Raw genomic sequence first — 15,000 nt, 5'->3', positions numbered from 1 at the left:
TATCTTGCCGGCCTCTTTCTTTGTAATTAAAGCCGATTACCAATATAATCCATTGCAAAACAAATTTCAGATTGAAAGTACGTACCTCCATCCATTCAGTTCATAAGGTTTACGTCCAATTATCTTCAGTTTAGTCTTCCTGTTCATGAAGAAACAACCTCAGTCTCCTTTTGGTAATTTAGTTCACTATTTCAACTTGTTCTTGATTCAATGATCCTATACTGCATGACGTTCCTGAGACATTGTTCCCAGTACTTCACATGTATGCAGTGTTACTCAAAATTTCATTCATTTTTGTACCACTTCACCATTCAGTGTCAAATACGATAGTGTTTATTATGCTAATTTCAGAGCCTATTGGCAACCTTAAGCATGCCAAAGATGAAAATTTCACATGCACTTTGTAACATTCATATAACTTTAACCAAGACTAGTCCTAAGCCATTGTGGTGAGGTAGTGAGGTTGTATCTTCCTTCAGGGGATAGATCGGAGGTCTTGCAGTGGACCTAAAGAATTAACAGCTTCACTTTCATATTTCAAGTTTATTTGATATTTCCTTCATCAATATTTTACCTATTCCTGCATTCGTCCCTCTTATCTACAGTATGTCAACTTTATTGGTATGAAAGGGTAACAATATTGCCTAGCATCTGAATGTGTTCGCCATAATTGTAAAGGATAAATAAAAAGCATACAGAGCATTGAGTAGATCAATTATTTTTCAAGTTCTGAGAACCACTTATGTTGATGATGAAATGCATCAGACACATACCAGTGTGAGAGACGATGTGTTATTCTTTCAGTAAACTATATGAATACATTATACGTTCTTTTGTACTTGCAAGAAGCATATCACCCACCAATATTACCAATGAAATACAATTTAGCTTCATGCAAAAAGAGTACATAAATACCTGACAGAACACAACATTAAGATGATATGACAATACACTTTGAAAAGTATGCAGAGGTGGATGAAGAAAAAAGACTAATGTTGGCCTAAGTTTATTCTTGACAAGTTTTACGCCAAGGCATCTTTATAAACTAGTCAGGAATAAACTGACTAAGACTTGTGACTTGTTTATCCATGTCAAGAAAATATCTAATGAACAAAAAATGAACACACTACACATGATTAGATTAAGTTTTCAGTTCTATGAATCGGAACAGTGAATTCTTAATTTCTTTTTTTAGAGAAATTTTTTGACAAAGTAGTTACGAAAATTCAGCAGAATATAAAAAGAAAATCAGTATATGGCACAATGAATTGTTATATGAAAGCTGGAGGTCAGCCATAAAGACATCAATCATTTAAATTTACGACCCAAAGATTATTATGAGAAAGTGAAGGATTTTAGAATTGAGGATCTTTTAATCAGGTCAACTTCCTGTCAACCATAACTATTTACTTACCATGTGTTCCATTTATTTATTCATTTGTTTATATATTTATTTGATTATTTATTCATTTGTTGATTTCTTTCTGTTCTTTTATAGATTTATTCATATACATATATATCTGCTTGATTCCTATTTATCAGTACCTAGTTCTCTTACCCCATTATTGCCCTGGGGGGAGGTGCTTTATAAACCTCTAGTTATGCCATCGACAGAAAATTTGATTCAGGTGTGGGGACCCCTTATACAGATTGTCAGCCAAACAAGTAATTTGTCGACATTTAGATGAAATAAAATTTGTAAAGGAATCACATTGCGTTAATGATCAGAAATGAAAAGATAATTTTAAAGCTTCTGCATGGCGTCATTCATTTTCTTTTGGTAAATTTCGTTCTTATATCTGTTACTTGGCTTATTATATCACTGTAACAATTTGTCTCGAGTTTCACTGACTGTCTACCCACAACCCCACAGTGACTAATACCGGACCTCGGGCCCTCCCATAGATCTCTCTTGAAAGAAACGTTGAGCTTTTACGGTGTGTTGTATCAGTGTGGAATTGTTTCTGTCACTAGCTGGTAGTAATAAGAGGGTTTTCCTTGTGAGAAAAGGTGGCAGAAATACAGGTATGAGGGTATTGGCGGGTTTGACTATGGACGGTATGGAAATGATTTTCCCAGACATCCGTCTTGCAGAACCACTGCTTGCAATGGACCGTCGTTAATTCTTCCATACTGTTATCTATTGCAAAGCTGACGTTCTTTTTTATTAATGTTTGCAAACAAGGAGGAGTATACCTCGGCTACTGATGTCACCCAATTTAAGATATTCTTGTTTAAAAATGTAACATCACACACATGAAGAAGTAAAAGCCGAGAGTTGAAGGAGGGCTACCACAAGCAGACCATGGCTCACTTCTCCGCCCGCTGTCCCTTGGCAAAAGTCAGGAATACCTGTGAAATAACATAGTACATTAACAAGATCAGAAGATTTGGTTCAGAAAAGTATATTCAGTTGCCAATATATCTATAGTAACATTTCATACAAACGAATATACACGCATGCTTGCGCACACACACATACACACTGTGTTATATTAGTATGGGACAGTTTCAATGCCACCTGATAAAGGGTGGAAAAAGTATAGTTAAAGATAATAGATATCTTGGGCCCAATCCGAAGAACGAGTATCAGCCCCTCGGAGCTGCATTTCCAGAGGGAGTTGGCGGATTTCGACGCACCTGTTCGAGGGTGGTCTGGCTAACGGAGTAGTCCTCGATGCCGAGGCGTTGGCGGCTCCGCTCCATCTCTCCGAAGACGCTGGACCACGTGAGGCCCTTGGCGGGCACGTGGTAGTGGAGGAATCCTCGGTGTATATCACGTAGTTCGCAGTCTGCAGCAGTATAGATAAATAAAGATTTAGTAAAGTTAAATACGAGAGATCTTATAGCCGCTCTCGCCCTTCGCATTTGTGTCGCATTTAATGGCCTCGATATCGTATAAGGCTCGTTTCACGCGTATGGACTTTTCATCGTGCGCTGTTCACGACACGAAATCTTGCTCTCAAATAACCATGAGTGACTATGAACACTTTCACACAGTCTTGGTCGTGACGTGTGAAAGCGTCCATAGACACCCATGGTTATTTGAGAGCACGTCGCCGTGTCGTGGACGGCACACGGCGAAAAGTCGATACGTGTGAAACAAACCTTAGAGGTCAGTTTACTACTTCAGACTGATCTAGAGGGTAAATATGACCAATCCCAACCAATACCAGGGACGACTAGTCTCCTCTCCCAGTCCAAGATAAAAAAAAAAAAAAAAAAAAAAAACTTGCCGTGGAAACGCCACATTACATTAGTATTAACACGTCTTGGGCTTCCTAGATATGATCTTGATATTTGTGGATATCCTAGACCAAATGACTAGGTAATCTTTCGTAATACTATGATACATTTTTTTTTGTGGGAGGGGGGGGAAAGGGGAATACTTGTCTTTGTTCTCACCTTCGTTCTTTTAACTTCTGCATAGTAACTTACGTGGAATGTGAACAGAAAAAAAAAAATCTTTGAAATTTGTCGAATCTGACGTCAATTTATGGGCGGTGTCGCACTAGATTATCAGTTCAAAATATCACGCCCATTTTTTCACTGTTCCAGGAGGCTTGCGCCGGAGGACCAGCAGAGCAGAGAAAAGTTTGCTTTTTCTCTTTTTAGTCTGTAAGTAATTTGTTTTGTTTCGTCATTTATCCTCGTTTTCTTTCGCTTTGTCAATATTTTGGTTTGAATGTATCCTCTGTTCACGTATTCTCTCTCTGTCTGTCTGTCTGTCTGCCTGTCTTGTGTGTCTGCCTGTCTGTCTGTCTGTGCGTCTCTGCCTGTGCGTCTCTCTCTGTCCGTCTCTCTCTGTCTGTCTCTCTGTCTTTCTGCCTGTCTGTCTCTCTGTCTGTCTCTCTGTCTGTCTGTCTGTCTGTCTGTCTGTCTGTCTGTCTCTCTGTCTGTCTGTCTCTCTGTCTGTCTGTCTCTCTGTCTGTCTCTGTCTGTCTGTCTCTCTGTCTGTCTGTCTCTCTGTCTGTCTGTCTCTGTCTGTCTCTGTCTGTCTGTCTGTCTCTGTCTGTCTGTCTGTCTCTGTCTGTCTGTCTGTCTCTGTCTCTGTCTCTGTCTCTGTCTCTGTCTCTCTCTCTCTCTCTCTCATTTACGATTTCGTAGGCTTGGTCATATCGTGAATAATAAACGTAAAAAAATATATTTACTACAGTTCAGTAGATGCCGTCAGCCAATGCTGCACCTACATTTAATGGCAATTGTTCTGAGTGTACTACAATTATGCGTTCCCTGGAAAGTTGTACATACTTATTTAACACCTTCGTGTCCATGTACTCACCTGGAAAAGTTTCCTCGACGAACTGTTTGACAGAGAACATTTCTGCTGGCAAATCTCTTAAGTCTATCTCGTTGTCCACCGTTGATTCGTCTTTCAAACGTATTCTTGGATATCAGAAATGAAGAACCCATTATTAGATAGTGAATGACAAAGCATAAGAAAGAAAACATGTTCCTTCAGTGAAATCATAGACATTTTTTTTTAATTTCCTTTTGAATTGTGTTCATGCGTGTTTTATAGTATATGTACAGTATTTCCTTTGTTTTGAACAAGCAATTTGTGTAGTATAATAGTTACCCCTTAAAATTAAAGTTTTCTTTATAACTGATTAGTTTTCTGTGTAATAAGAAAGGAAGACGTTAAGTTCATTTTCTGATGATTGTGAAATACTAAATAGTACTAGCTATACATGTGTCTTGTCTTGTTGATACACATGTATACTGGTTTATTACTATACGTGCTACACCACCAGCAAACTGATGGTTGTAGTGACGGTGGCGGTGGCAGTGGCGGTGTCGGTGGCGATGGTGATGATGGTGGTAGTGCTAATGGCAGTTCGCGATGATGGCAACGGCTGTAGCGTTTGTGGTGACGGTTGTGGTTGCTATGGTGACGATTGTGGCTCTTGTGATAGCGGTTGTGGCTGTGCTGTTTGCAGTTGTGGTGAAGGTTGTGACACTTGGTAGCTATGGTGGTGGCAGTTGCGGTTGTAGTAGTGACTGTGATGGTAGTGGCTCTTATTGTAATGACGATTGTGAATATGACTCTGAGGGTAACAGGGATAAGGGTTGTGGTGATAGATGTGATTGTATTTGGTGTAGGGGTGGTTGCTGTTGGAGTTTAGTTGTAGTGACGGTGGTGGTGGTCATTAGTGATACGACTTTTTCAGATTTAAAAGCCTGTAGTGAGAAACGATGAACTAATTTTGCCTAAAACTCACAAAAAGGTCTTTCTTTTTGTCAAATTGTGAAAAAAAAAAATTCCCGCACCAAAGGAGATTTTGTATTAGAATGAAGTATCAAAAGAAAATTCTGCCGTTTACAAAAGCATTTATTTGCAAATGAATATAACGTACAGTAAACTTTAAAAATGCTTTTAAGTTTGTGAGTTACTGTTTATGAACTTGCTGTTGAGATATTTGTCAGTTTTGCAAGTGCTGTGAAGCTCTTCCATCAGCTTCACAGCTCGCTTGGTCACCACATTTGAGTGAGGCACATCAAGCACTGATCGTTCCTTTATCCAGTGGGTGGAAAAACATTTTAAAGCCTTAGGACACTTCAATTTAGAGATAGCAGCATGCAGCTCATTGTGTCTTCTAAATAGTGTTGATTTGAGAACCATGCCTTCGCCCATGTAGCTGCAATGAAGTCACAAGTAGCTTTCAGCTGATCTCTCCATTTCGAAAGAGGAAAAAAAGCAATCAATCCAAAAATTGCCCGTAAATTCTACCTGGCACTATGAAGGGAGGGCATCTTCCACCGTTTCGTGAGGCCATTTTCCCTCCATGTGGTAGTACTTATATGCTTCACAGAATTAAAAAAGAAACCTGAAGTCATCTCTCCATCCAGGGTTTTCTCGTGTTGACATCATTTCTATGACAGATTAACTTTTTTGTAAGTTCTCACAGCCTGCCCAAACACCATCAATGAAATAATAGTTTATGCTGGGTGACTGTGATTTTGTTGAGAAAAAGGAATCCATCACGGGCCGTAGAACCAAGTCGAGAATACGATGTTGGCATCCAATAAACTGAGGGACTTCTAGTCCCTTTTGTCCGAACTGTCTCTGAAGTCTAACAACAACGCCACTTTGGTGGCCTGTATTGACTGCTGTGGTGTCGGAAATAATCATTTTGACACTCCTCCAAGCATTGTTTTCAACTAGCAGGGCTTGCAGTGGGATAAAGATGTCCTAGCTGATCCGCTTTCACAAGCCAAAATGCCGAGGTTAAAAGTTCTTGCAGAATTCTTTACACAGACCACTTGATATTCTTTATTGTCAATTCTCTTCCCATCAAAATGCAAGCAAAATTCCCCTTCAATATTTTTTCAGCCGGTACTTGACTCTTTCTGCATCCTTGATCACTCGACGCCAAATTCCCATTTATGATAGTGTGGAGACATCTATTCCTTCTTCACCCAAATTTTGAAGAACATTTGATGCTTTCCTTGTTGACAAAAACACTTTTGATACCAGCTTGGCAGCAGATTTTGTTGCGTGATACTTTAGTTTCATGAGAGGAAACTCTTCTGCAACATCAGAACCAGTGCTGTTATTTTCTTCTTCACTACTTCTACTCAACTTTTGCACGTGAGTTGTTGACGGTTCTGATGAATTTCTTGGCCGTTTCGAAGGGTGGATCGTTAACACAGGAGCCACTTTCTCAGTCGTGTATCCCACTCGGCCTCCTAGTTCTATTTGTTTTCTGTAAAGTTCTTTGTCTTCACTGCGAATCCAGTTTACCTTCGTTTTTGTAATATCGAAAAGATGAGTACGATTTCATTCAAATTCTTTATTTTGCCGTTCTCTATATTTTTCAAACACTTTCACTATCTTGTCAAACTTTGCTGAAACTTGCTGCTTTGAAAGAAAAGGGAAGTTTCTCCCAAAGCTCCATCAATTATTGAGATATTTTCCTTATTCAGTCTGCTCGCCCTTGTGTTCATCGTACAACCCCAAAAGTCTACCAACAATGTCGCTGTTCAACGGTATTTTGCACATGATCTTATTTATGCTCTCTTTTATTTCTGGTATGCTTGGACGGCGTTTTGCAGTTGTCAAATTCTGCGTTCATTTCTTTCCAACTGATTCCACCGCTGGTTTGGGTCGTTTACTTTTAAAAGACATGTCTGAATCTGAATGCAGAATACATTCAATGAAAAATGAGAATGAAGAATACACTAGCTGCTGCAAATTGTATTTAAACCTAATTTGATTTTTCATTATAATGCACGAAAGGTATCTACTATCCAATAATATTTAAGTATCCATTATCCACCTATTCTACACGTGTTTTTGAAAATGCTACATGGTAAGGAAACTTATCCCATAATATTTACCGAACTATAAAGTTGTAAAGTCACTGTTTCTTTGTCTACACAGCACACACTCAGAACTATAGCTAGCAAAATTGACTTCAGACAGCTGCTACCCATACTGCTGCTGACACCCCATCAGACCCTCACTTCCTGTGTACAGCAAAAATGAAATGATGTTGGGTGCTGGAGCCTTTTACATAACCAAAGTAAAATAACACAAAAAACTAACTAACATGGAGGCAAAAATTCATCATCAGGAAAATTAGAAATTAAGAAAAAGTTAAAACGTCATATTCCTAGTGGTCATGCTTGGCACGCACATTTTGTGAATATTCATAAAATGTGCAGCACCAATAATGAATTCATCATTGGTCACACAGGTAAAGAATCCATTAGACATGCAAACATTACTGAAGTGTGAGATGAAGGTGAGAAAATCTGACCTTTGACATGAGAGATACCGAGGTGTGGAGGAACCCATCCAAACCTAAATATTTTACGAATCTTCATAATGTGTACATGTCTAATGGATTCGTTATCTGTACTCTCAATTATTTCATTGTTGGTGCTGTACATTGTGTGAATGTTCATAGTCTGTGCAGATTCACAGAATGTGTGGGACATACTCAACATATGCGTCGCTTTTGCTATTGCTGTCATTGTTATATATGTCTCGTTTACTTTCAGTCCAATCAGTTCTGTTTCTTCCCTTTTTATCACAATATGACCCAAACTAGAAGAATCTTAACATAGAGGTTAAGGCAATCAAAATTCAGAGGTTCACCTATGCTGAATAGAATCGTCTGGCATTAGCTGGAGGAATGTCACTAAAGTGGTCACAAGTTCTGCCTTCTAATGACGACTTGCATCTTTAGCCTGGATGACGCCAGGCAATTTTATTCGGCCGAGGGAACCCCTTCCCACCCAACCCCCCTCTATTCAGCAAAATAGGTAATGAGTTTAATGTATGAAGGTGCAAGACCTATTCCTACCTGATGGTGATGGAGAAGCCGTCGCCGAACTTGCTCTTGAGGTGCTGCGGTGGCCCCAGGCACCGGAAGCGGCCGTTGACCATGATAGCTAGACGGGTGCACAAGGCTTCACACTCTTCCATGCTAACGAAAATATTAAATACATTTTTTTTTTTTTGTCCAATGGCAAAATATGGGAGTGGAATATCCTCACATATTCTAATTCTCAATGTAAACGTCCCTTTCAGTCATTTGTGTGTGCATCAAACTCACAAGATTACACACTCTAAATACAGGACTTCGGTGGAGTACAAAACTATGATTATGATAACGTTATCGTTGTTTGTGTTGAATATTATAATAGTGGAGTCATTACAGCAGGTTCTTATATCTACACATATCTGTAAAAGTATTCGTACACGTATGTATTGTAAGTGTATAGCATCCAAATGTTAGCTGTAGTCGAAAGAATTTCAGGAACCAGAGAAAAAAATAAGTACTGAATAAAGGACGAAGGAGCACAGAAGATTACGAAAGGAGAACTAATTCGGTGACATGGATGAGACGGTAGGAGACAAAAAGATTAAGTGTACCAGTGGAGAGCCGTGGTAATTGATTATGGACAAGGTACCGAAGGTAATGGCATGTCATCAGAATACGTGAAAATGGGAACAGAAGACTGTGGGATGGACAAGGGAGCGAGGGTGCTGGCAAGTCATCAGAATACGCGGAAATAGGAACAGAACACTGGAAATAAGCCAAATGGGTGACAAGTGGACATTTACCTTCTTCGACCAGAGGACATATTTCTTTATAGTTGCACTCTAACCTAACAAGAATTTGTTTGGCTTGAGGGTGGTCAGTCACCGAAACATATTCAGAATAACAATTTTGGACAATTACTTTCATGAATAGTTTTCTAATTCCTCAGCAAAAGGTGGACAAAAGTTAGATTTTTATATGAAATATACATAATCCACAAAATAGTAAGCTTATGGCGTGAAATGCAACTTAGAATTTACCTTGAAATGTACCCGACAGAGACGAAATTGAATGAACACATTACGATTGTGTGATCACTCCTGACAAGGAGGAACTTGACGATGGCAGCGTCTTACCTGTGCGAGGTGAGGATGATACTTCTGCCCGAGTCTCTGACGGAGACAAGAACATCCCACAAGAGCCGACGAGCCACCGGATCCATTCCTGTCGTCGGCTCATCCAAAAGCACAAGAGGCGGATCGCCAATGAGAGCTACACCCGTGCTTACTTTGCGGCGGTTCCCGCCGCTGCAAGTAATCATAGAAAACGACATTGTCCGAGGAATATTTATAGAAAATGAAAATAATTCATTGGCACAGCAGTAACTACAATTTAATCATTATTAATAATGTTCGGCGACATAAATTTGGATGTTAGTCAGTCCCACATAACTATTTAGCTACAACAGTAACATTGTACTATCAAAATTAGAAGATTTTATCTTAGATATGACATACATTTTTTTGTTAGCAATGAAACAATAAATTTGTTACTCGGGCTTTGTTTTCTTAAACTGAATATACGATTAGTTTTAAAAAGGGTACCCACCTGTAGTTTTTGGTAATTTTATCGAGATGTGGCGTCACGAGAAGCTGATCAGCCAGCCTTTCGATGAGATCGTCGATGCGGTCCTCGTGGACCCCACGAACTCTGGCGAACATCCTCAGACACTCTCTGCCCGTCATCTGGTCGATCAGAGCGTCGAACTGAGGGCAGTATCCGATCTGCTGTTGCACCTAATAGAGCCAGATGAATCTCAGTGCTAGCCACATAAATATCCAGGGCCGGATTCATGTTTGTGTGTGTGTGTGTGTGTGTGTGTGTGTGTGTGTGTGTGTGTGTGTGTGTGTGTGTGTGTGTGTGTGTGTGTGTGTGTGTGTGTGTGTGTATGTGTGTGTGTGTATGTGTGTATGTGTATGTGTGTGTGTGTGTGTTTACCTAGTTGTATTACACGGGAAGGGAGCTATGCTCGTAGTGACCCGTCTTTGTATCTTTCAGCATCAAGTTTTTTTCTTAAAACCTTGAATAGTATTTCCACACACTGTTTCTTTATCTAAGTTATTCCATATGTCCAGCACTCTGTGTGTGAAGCTATCCTTTTTCAGATCTGTTCTATAGTTATCTTTTTTGAGTTTCTTTTTATGACCTCTTTTTTTTCCACTGTCATTTTTTAGTAAATTATTTCTGTCAAGGATTTCCATTCCTTTCATGATTCTAAATATAGTCAGTAGATCACCTCTTTCTCTTCTCTGCTCTAGTATTGGTAGTTCCAATTTCGATAATCTTTGTTCGTATGTTAAATTGGAAAGAGCTGGTGTCAACTTTGTTATTGCTTTCTGTATTCTTTTTAGTTTCCTTATATTCTTTTTAGTACTGGGTGTTCATAGTGTCGCTGCATATTCCAGCTTTGGTCTAATCAATGTAACTAATTTTTTTCTTTTTTTATCATTTCTTCATCCAAGAAGTCAAATGCCACTTTCACTGACCTTAATAGGTTGTAGGTTTCACCCACTATTTTGTTTATATGTTTATCCGGTGTCATGTTTTTGCTGATCAATACTCCAAGGTCCCTTTCCGAGTGCACTTTTTTTATTTCTTTCATATGCTTGTGTGCACGTGCATATGCGTGTATGTGTATATGCGTGTGTGCATGTGCATATGCGTGTAGGAATGTGTGTGCGTGTATATGTGTGTGCGTGTGTCTACACGTGTGCGTATGTATGTGCATATGTGTGTAAGTGTGTGTGCGTGCTGGTATCTTAATTTTCATGAAACACTTATCACGAATTAGCAGAGCTGGGCGCCTTCTTCGGTGCGTTCCTAAATGCGTTCCTCTGTGCGTTCCGTTTTAGTTTGACCGCGGTTAGCGTTCCCAAACTATTAAAGCAATATACTCGGTGGGTGCCAGAATAGTATGTGGCCTACCTTTTGGATGTGGCCTACGAATTTTTTCTTTGGTATAGTATGTGGCCTACCGGACTTTCATTTCGGTATGAACCTGTCTCTTAAGCTTTGATAGTTTGGGAGCGCTAACCACGGCCAAACTCAATCGGAACACACACAGGAGCGCACCGAAGAACGCGCCCAGCTCTGTGAATTAAAGCCTCCATCATCACCTTCCTCAGGTCTTTGCTGACACTGAAGCCGCTGACGAATGCATCCCCTGAAGTGGCCGGGAGGTCCCCTGTCAGGATCTTGAAGGTGGTCGTCTTGCCCGCACCGTTGACTCCGAGGAGCCCAAAACACTCCCCCAGGGGAACTCCCAGGTTGAGAGGCTCCACGGCTCGAAATTTTCCGTTATAAATCTTGCTGAGATCGCTGACAAAAATAATAAATGAATTAATATGTAATACAGACATCTCGTTCAAAGAATTCCACCGGTTTGGTGCTCGTCTTTTTGTAGATTCAGTTGTACTTATCGACAGACGAATCTATTCAGTCATGGATTGGGTTTTTTTAAGGTAAAGGATTTATCTGGATTGACTTACGTTAGAACGAGTTTATCCGTTTCGAAAAGTTTGTCTTTTGGTGTGTTTCTGATCCGCACTTTCTCTGACGTCACGTCGCTGTCTTCCAAGAATGCCGTTGAACTCCGGATCTCCGGGTCGTCTGCTTCAGGGGGAAAGAATAGATGAATAAACAAATAAGAGAAAGGAAACTTAAGTTATTCTCAAGGAAGTCATTGGGTTCCAACGATCAGTTACCCTCTCGCCTTGCGAGAACTATTGGTTTGGGTTGATTTCCAACGGTGCCGATGCCTGTCATTCACCTTGGATATCCTGGTATATAGGATAAAAATTCACATATGGTCAAAGCTGTTCCTCAGTTTACGCTTTTTGACGCTCCCCTCCCCTCTATGATCACCACAACCAAAACATAAAAAAAAGTAAAAAGTTGAGGCTGCTGGAGGTGAAACACGAGGTAGTTAAGTTTAGGAAAGATAACAGAATGAGCAGAAAGTGTAAGGACTTTACAAATGAAAGAACTTTAAGCGTCAACATCATTTGCAATATTCAATTTTGATTTTTTTTTTCGTAAACATTAACTTTAAAAAAATAAAAAATATTTCTAAAATATATTCAAGACCTTTCTAAAAAGCTAAAGAAACTGAAAAAGAAAGAAAAAAATCGCATCGTCAAGAAAAAAAATGAAAAAATAGTACACATGAAAGAACATAAAACTCACCATATCTGGGGCCCACCGCTGATGTCTTAAAAGCCATCACCCAGGACTTCAGCCTCTGAAGGACCTCTAGTTCGATGAGGACGATGAAGACGTAAAAAACAAGGCCGCTGAGGACGAGGAACACGATAGGTCGCCCGATGCCCAGTCCATGCCACGCCAGGACGTCCTCTGTCCAGTCAAGGCAGCCGAACTGCCCGCAGTTCTTGGTTTCTGACGAAGGTGCAAACGGGAGGAAGGTGAAGTACATAATTAAAAATAGTGATAATATCGTCGTCCGTGCTTTGAAGATGAAACTAGATTTCGTTGATAGATATTCGTATAAGTATATATGTATGTAAACATACATACTGTACACACACACACATATATATATATATATATATATATATATATATATATATATATGGGAAAGGTGGAGGGGGAAACACGGGTCTTTATCTGAATATCGAGTTTATTCCTGACCGGTTTCGCTTACAATAGCTTTTTCAGAGGAGTGTTGTAAGCTATTGTAAGCAAAACCGGTCAGGAATAAACTCGATATTCAGATAAAGACCCGTGTTTCCCCCTCCACCTTTCCCATAATTTGTCCCAATGTCTCTACATATATATATATATATATATATATATATATATATATATATATATATATATATACACTGTATATGCATATGAGCTACGTGCGATGGTTCAAAAGGACTGTATATGTCCCCGACCACATATCACGTAGCTGCAGAAGACGTAGTCTCATTTTCATCCTATCCCCATATTAGGCGAGCCCTCCGACAAGTTGTGTATGTTTAAGACAGATTGAACATTTTTTTGAAGCTCTGCCAAGGGATTCGAACCCTCTTCCACCACTCCTCCCCCATCTTAACACCTTGAAGATGGAGAGTCACCTGACACCCTCCCCCTCAACCCGTGGGTCACGTTGTGCAGCGAGGCATATCACCACCAAGGCCCGGTAACTGAAGCTAGTTTATCACTACCGTTTCAATATATGGAGTGGTCACTAAAAGAAAGAGATAGAGAAAGAAGGAAGGTAAGGAGCCTACGTCAGGAGGCACGTAGCTGCGGCTGAAGCCGTCACCTTTGCCCTATCATAAGTTTAAACTGTTAGCAGGTATCAGTCACTACTGGAAATCGGAGAGAAATGCGAGATATGAACCCACAACTAAGCGATTACGCCACCATAGTAAGGAAGGAAGAAAGGAAGAAAGACAAAAACAGAAAGACAGACAGAAAGACAAAAACAGAAAGAAAAAAAAGGCAAAAAAAAAGAATGAAAGAAAGAAAGAAGAAAAAGGGAAGACAGAATGAAAGAAAGAAGAAAGAAAGAAAGCGAAGAAAGAAACAAAGCGAAAAAAGAAAGAAAAAAGACAAAAAGAAAAACATAATGACAAAAAGAGCGGACAGAAAGACAGATAGACAGAAAAACAGACAGATAGAAAGAAAGAAAAATAAAATAAAAAAGAAAGACAGGAAAATAGAAAGACTAAAGAAAGAAAGACAGAAAGACAGAAAGAAAGACAGAAAGAAAGACAGAAAGACAAAAAGAGACAGAAAGAAAGAATGAAGGAAAGAAGGAAAGAAGGAAAGAGGGAAAGAAGGAAAGAGGGAAAGAAAGAAAGAAAGAAAGAAGGAAAGAAAGACAGACAGACAGAAAGAAAGAAAGAAAGAAAGAAAGAATCGCCTACCTTTGCAACATGGTGTCGAGGAGAAGCGGCAAAGAACGTCGAAGAACTTCTTGGAGCAGATCTTGCCGAAGCGGACATTGGCGTACATGTCGGCAAAGGAATATGCGAGGGAGAAGAAAGGCAGGGTCAGGAACACCCAGTAGAGGTTGTCCGCGACGTGCTCCAGTTCCAGTTCGGGGATCCGGAGGATTTGCACCGTTAGGATGGTGGCCATGCCTATACGGTGCCAAGTGGAGTATGGGATTTTATGTACTTGTTTGTTTATATATGTCGTTATATATTCATTTATTTATTTGTACACATTTAACTATGTATACTTATTCACCTATTTGTCTATAATTAATCAATTTATCTTATTTTGATTTTGTTTATCCACTCAGTGAATTACTTATCTTACTCATCAAGTAGCTGATTAATTGATTTTATTTATTAAAATGTATTTACATATTTTCTTCATATATAATTGTTTAATCATCCAGCTATCTGTTTATTTGCATTACTAAATTATATGTATATGTATGTATGTATATATATATATATATATATATATATATATATATATATATATATATATATATATGTATAAACATATTTTCAACCACAATTCATTTCTAATTCCATGCTGTCGCAGTCGAGACATGTGTGTGTGTGTGTGTGTGTGTGTGTGTGTGTGTGTGTGTGTGTGTGTGTGTGTGTGTGTGTGTGTGTGTGTGTGTGTGTGTGTGTGTGCATTTGCATGTACATATGTATGTATGTATTTATGTATGTATTTATGTATGTAAGTATGT

The 15,000-nt window shown here is 39.3% G+C and overlaps 1 protein-coding gene across 1 annotated transcript in view; it reads right to left on the bottom strand.

Annotated features, from left to right (window-relative positions):
- Positions 1-703: 703 nt before the first annotated feature.
- LOC143032848 (phospholipid-transporting ATPase ABCA3-like) overlaps positions 704-15,000 on the bottom strand; it is a gene marked incomplete in the record, with an annotated part of 109,840 nt that continues 95,543 nt past the window's right edge. The window contains 10 exon segments of the mRNA XM_076198012.1: positions 704-2,352; positions 2,641-2,792; positions 4,283-4,386; positions 8,313-8,435; positions 9,410-9,580; positions 9,882-10,069; positions 11,450-11,651; positions 11,822-11,945; positions 12,519-12,728; positions 14,213-14,428. Of these exon segments, the coding sequence (XP_076054127.1) occupies positions 2,311-2,352; positions 2,641-2,792; positions 4,283-4,386; positions 8,313-8,435; positions 9,410-9,580; positions 9,882-10,069; positions 11,450-11,651; positions 11,822-11,945; positions 12,519-12,728; positions 14,213-14,428 (1,532 nt within the window).

Source organism: Oratosquilla oratoria, chromosome 14, assembly GCF_046742065.1.
Source record: "Oratosquilla oratoria isolate Oo_2021 chromosome 14, ASM4674206v1, whole genome shotgun sequence".
In the NCBI taxonomy this organism is placed as follows: domain Eukaryota; kingdom Metazoa; phylum Arthropoda; class Malacostraca; order Stomatopoda; family Squillidae; genus Oratosquilla; species Oratosquilla oratoria.
Note: the sequence above shows the minus strand (reverse complement) of the source record. Positions and strands in the feature narration are given on the sequence as shown.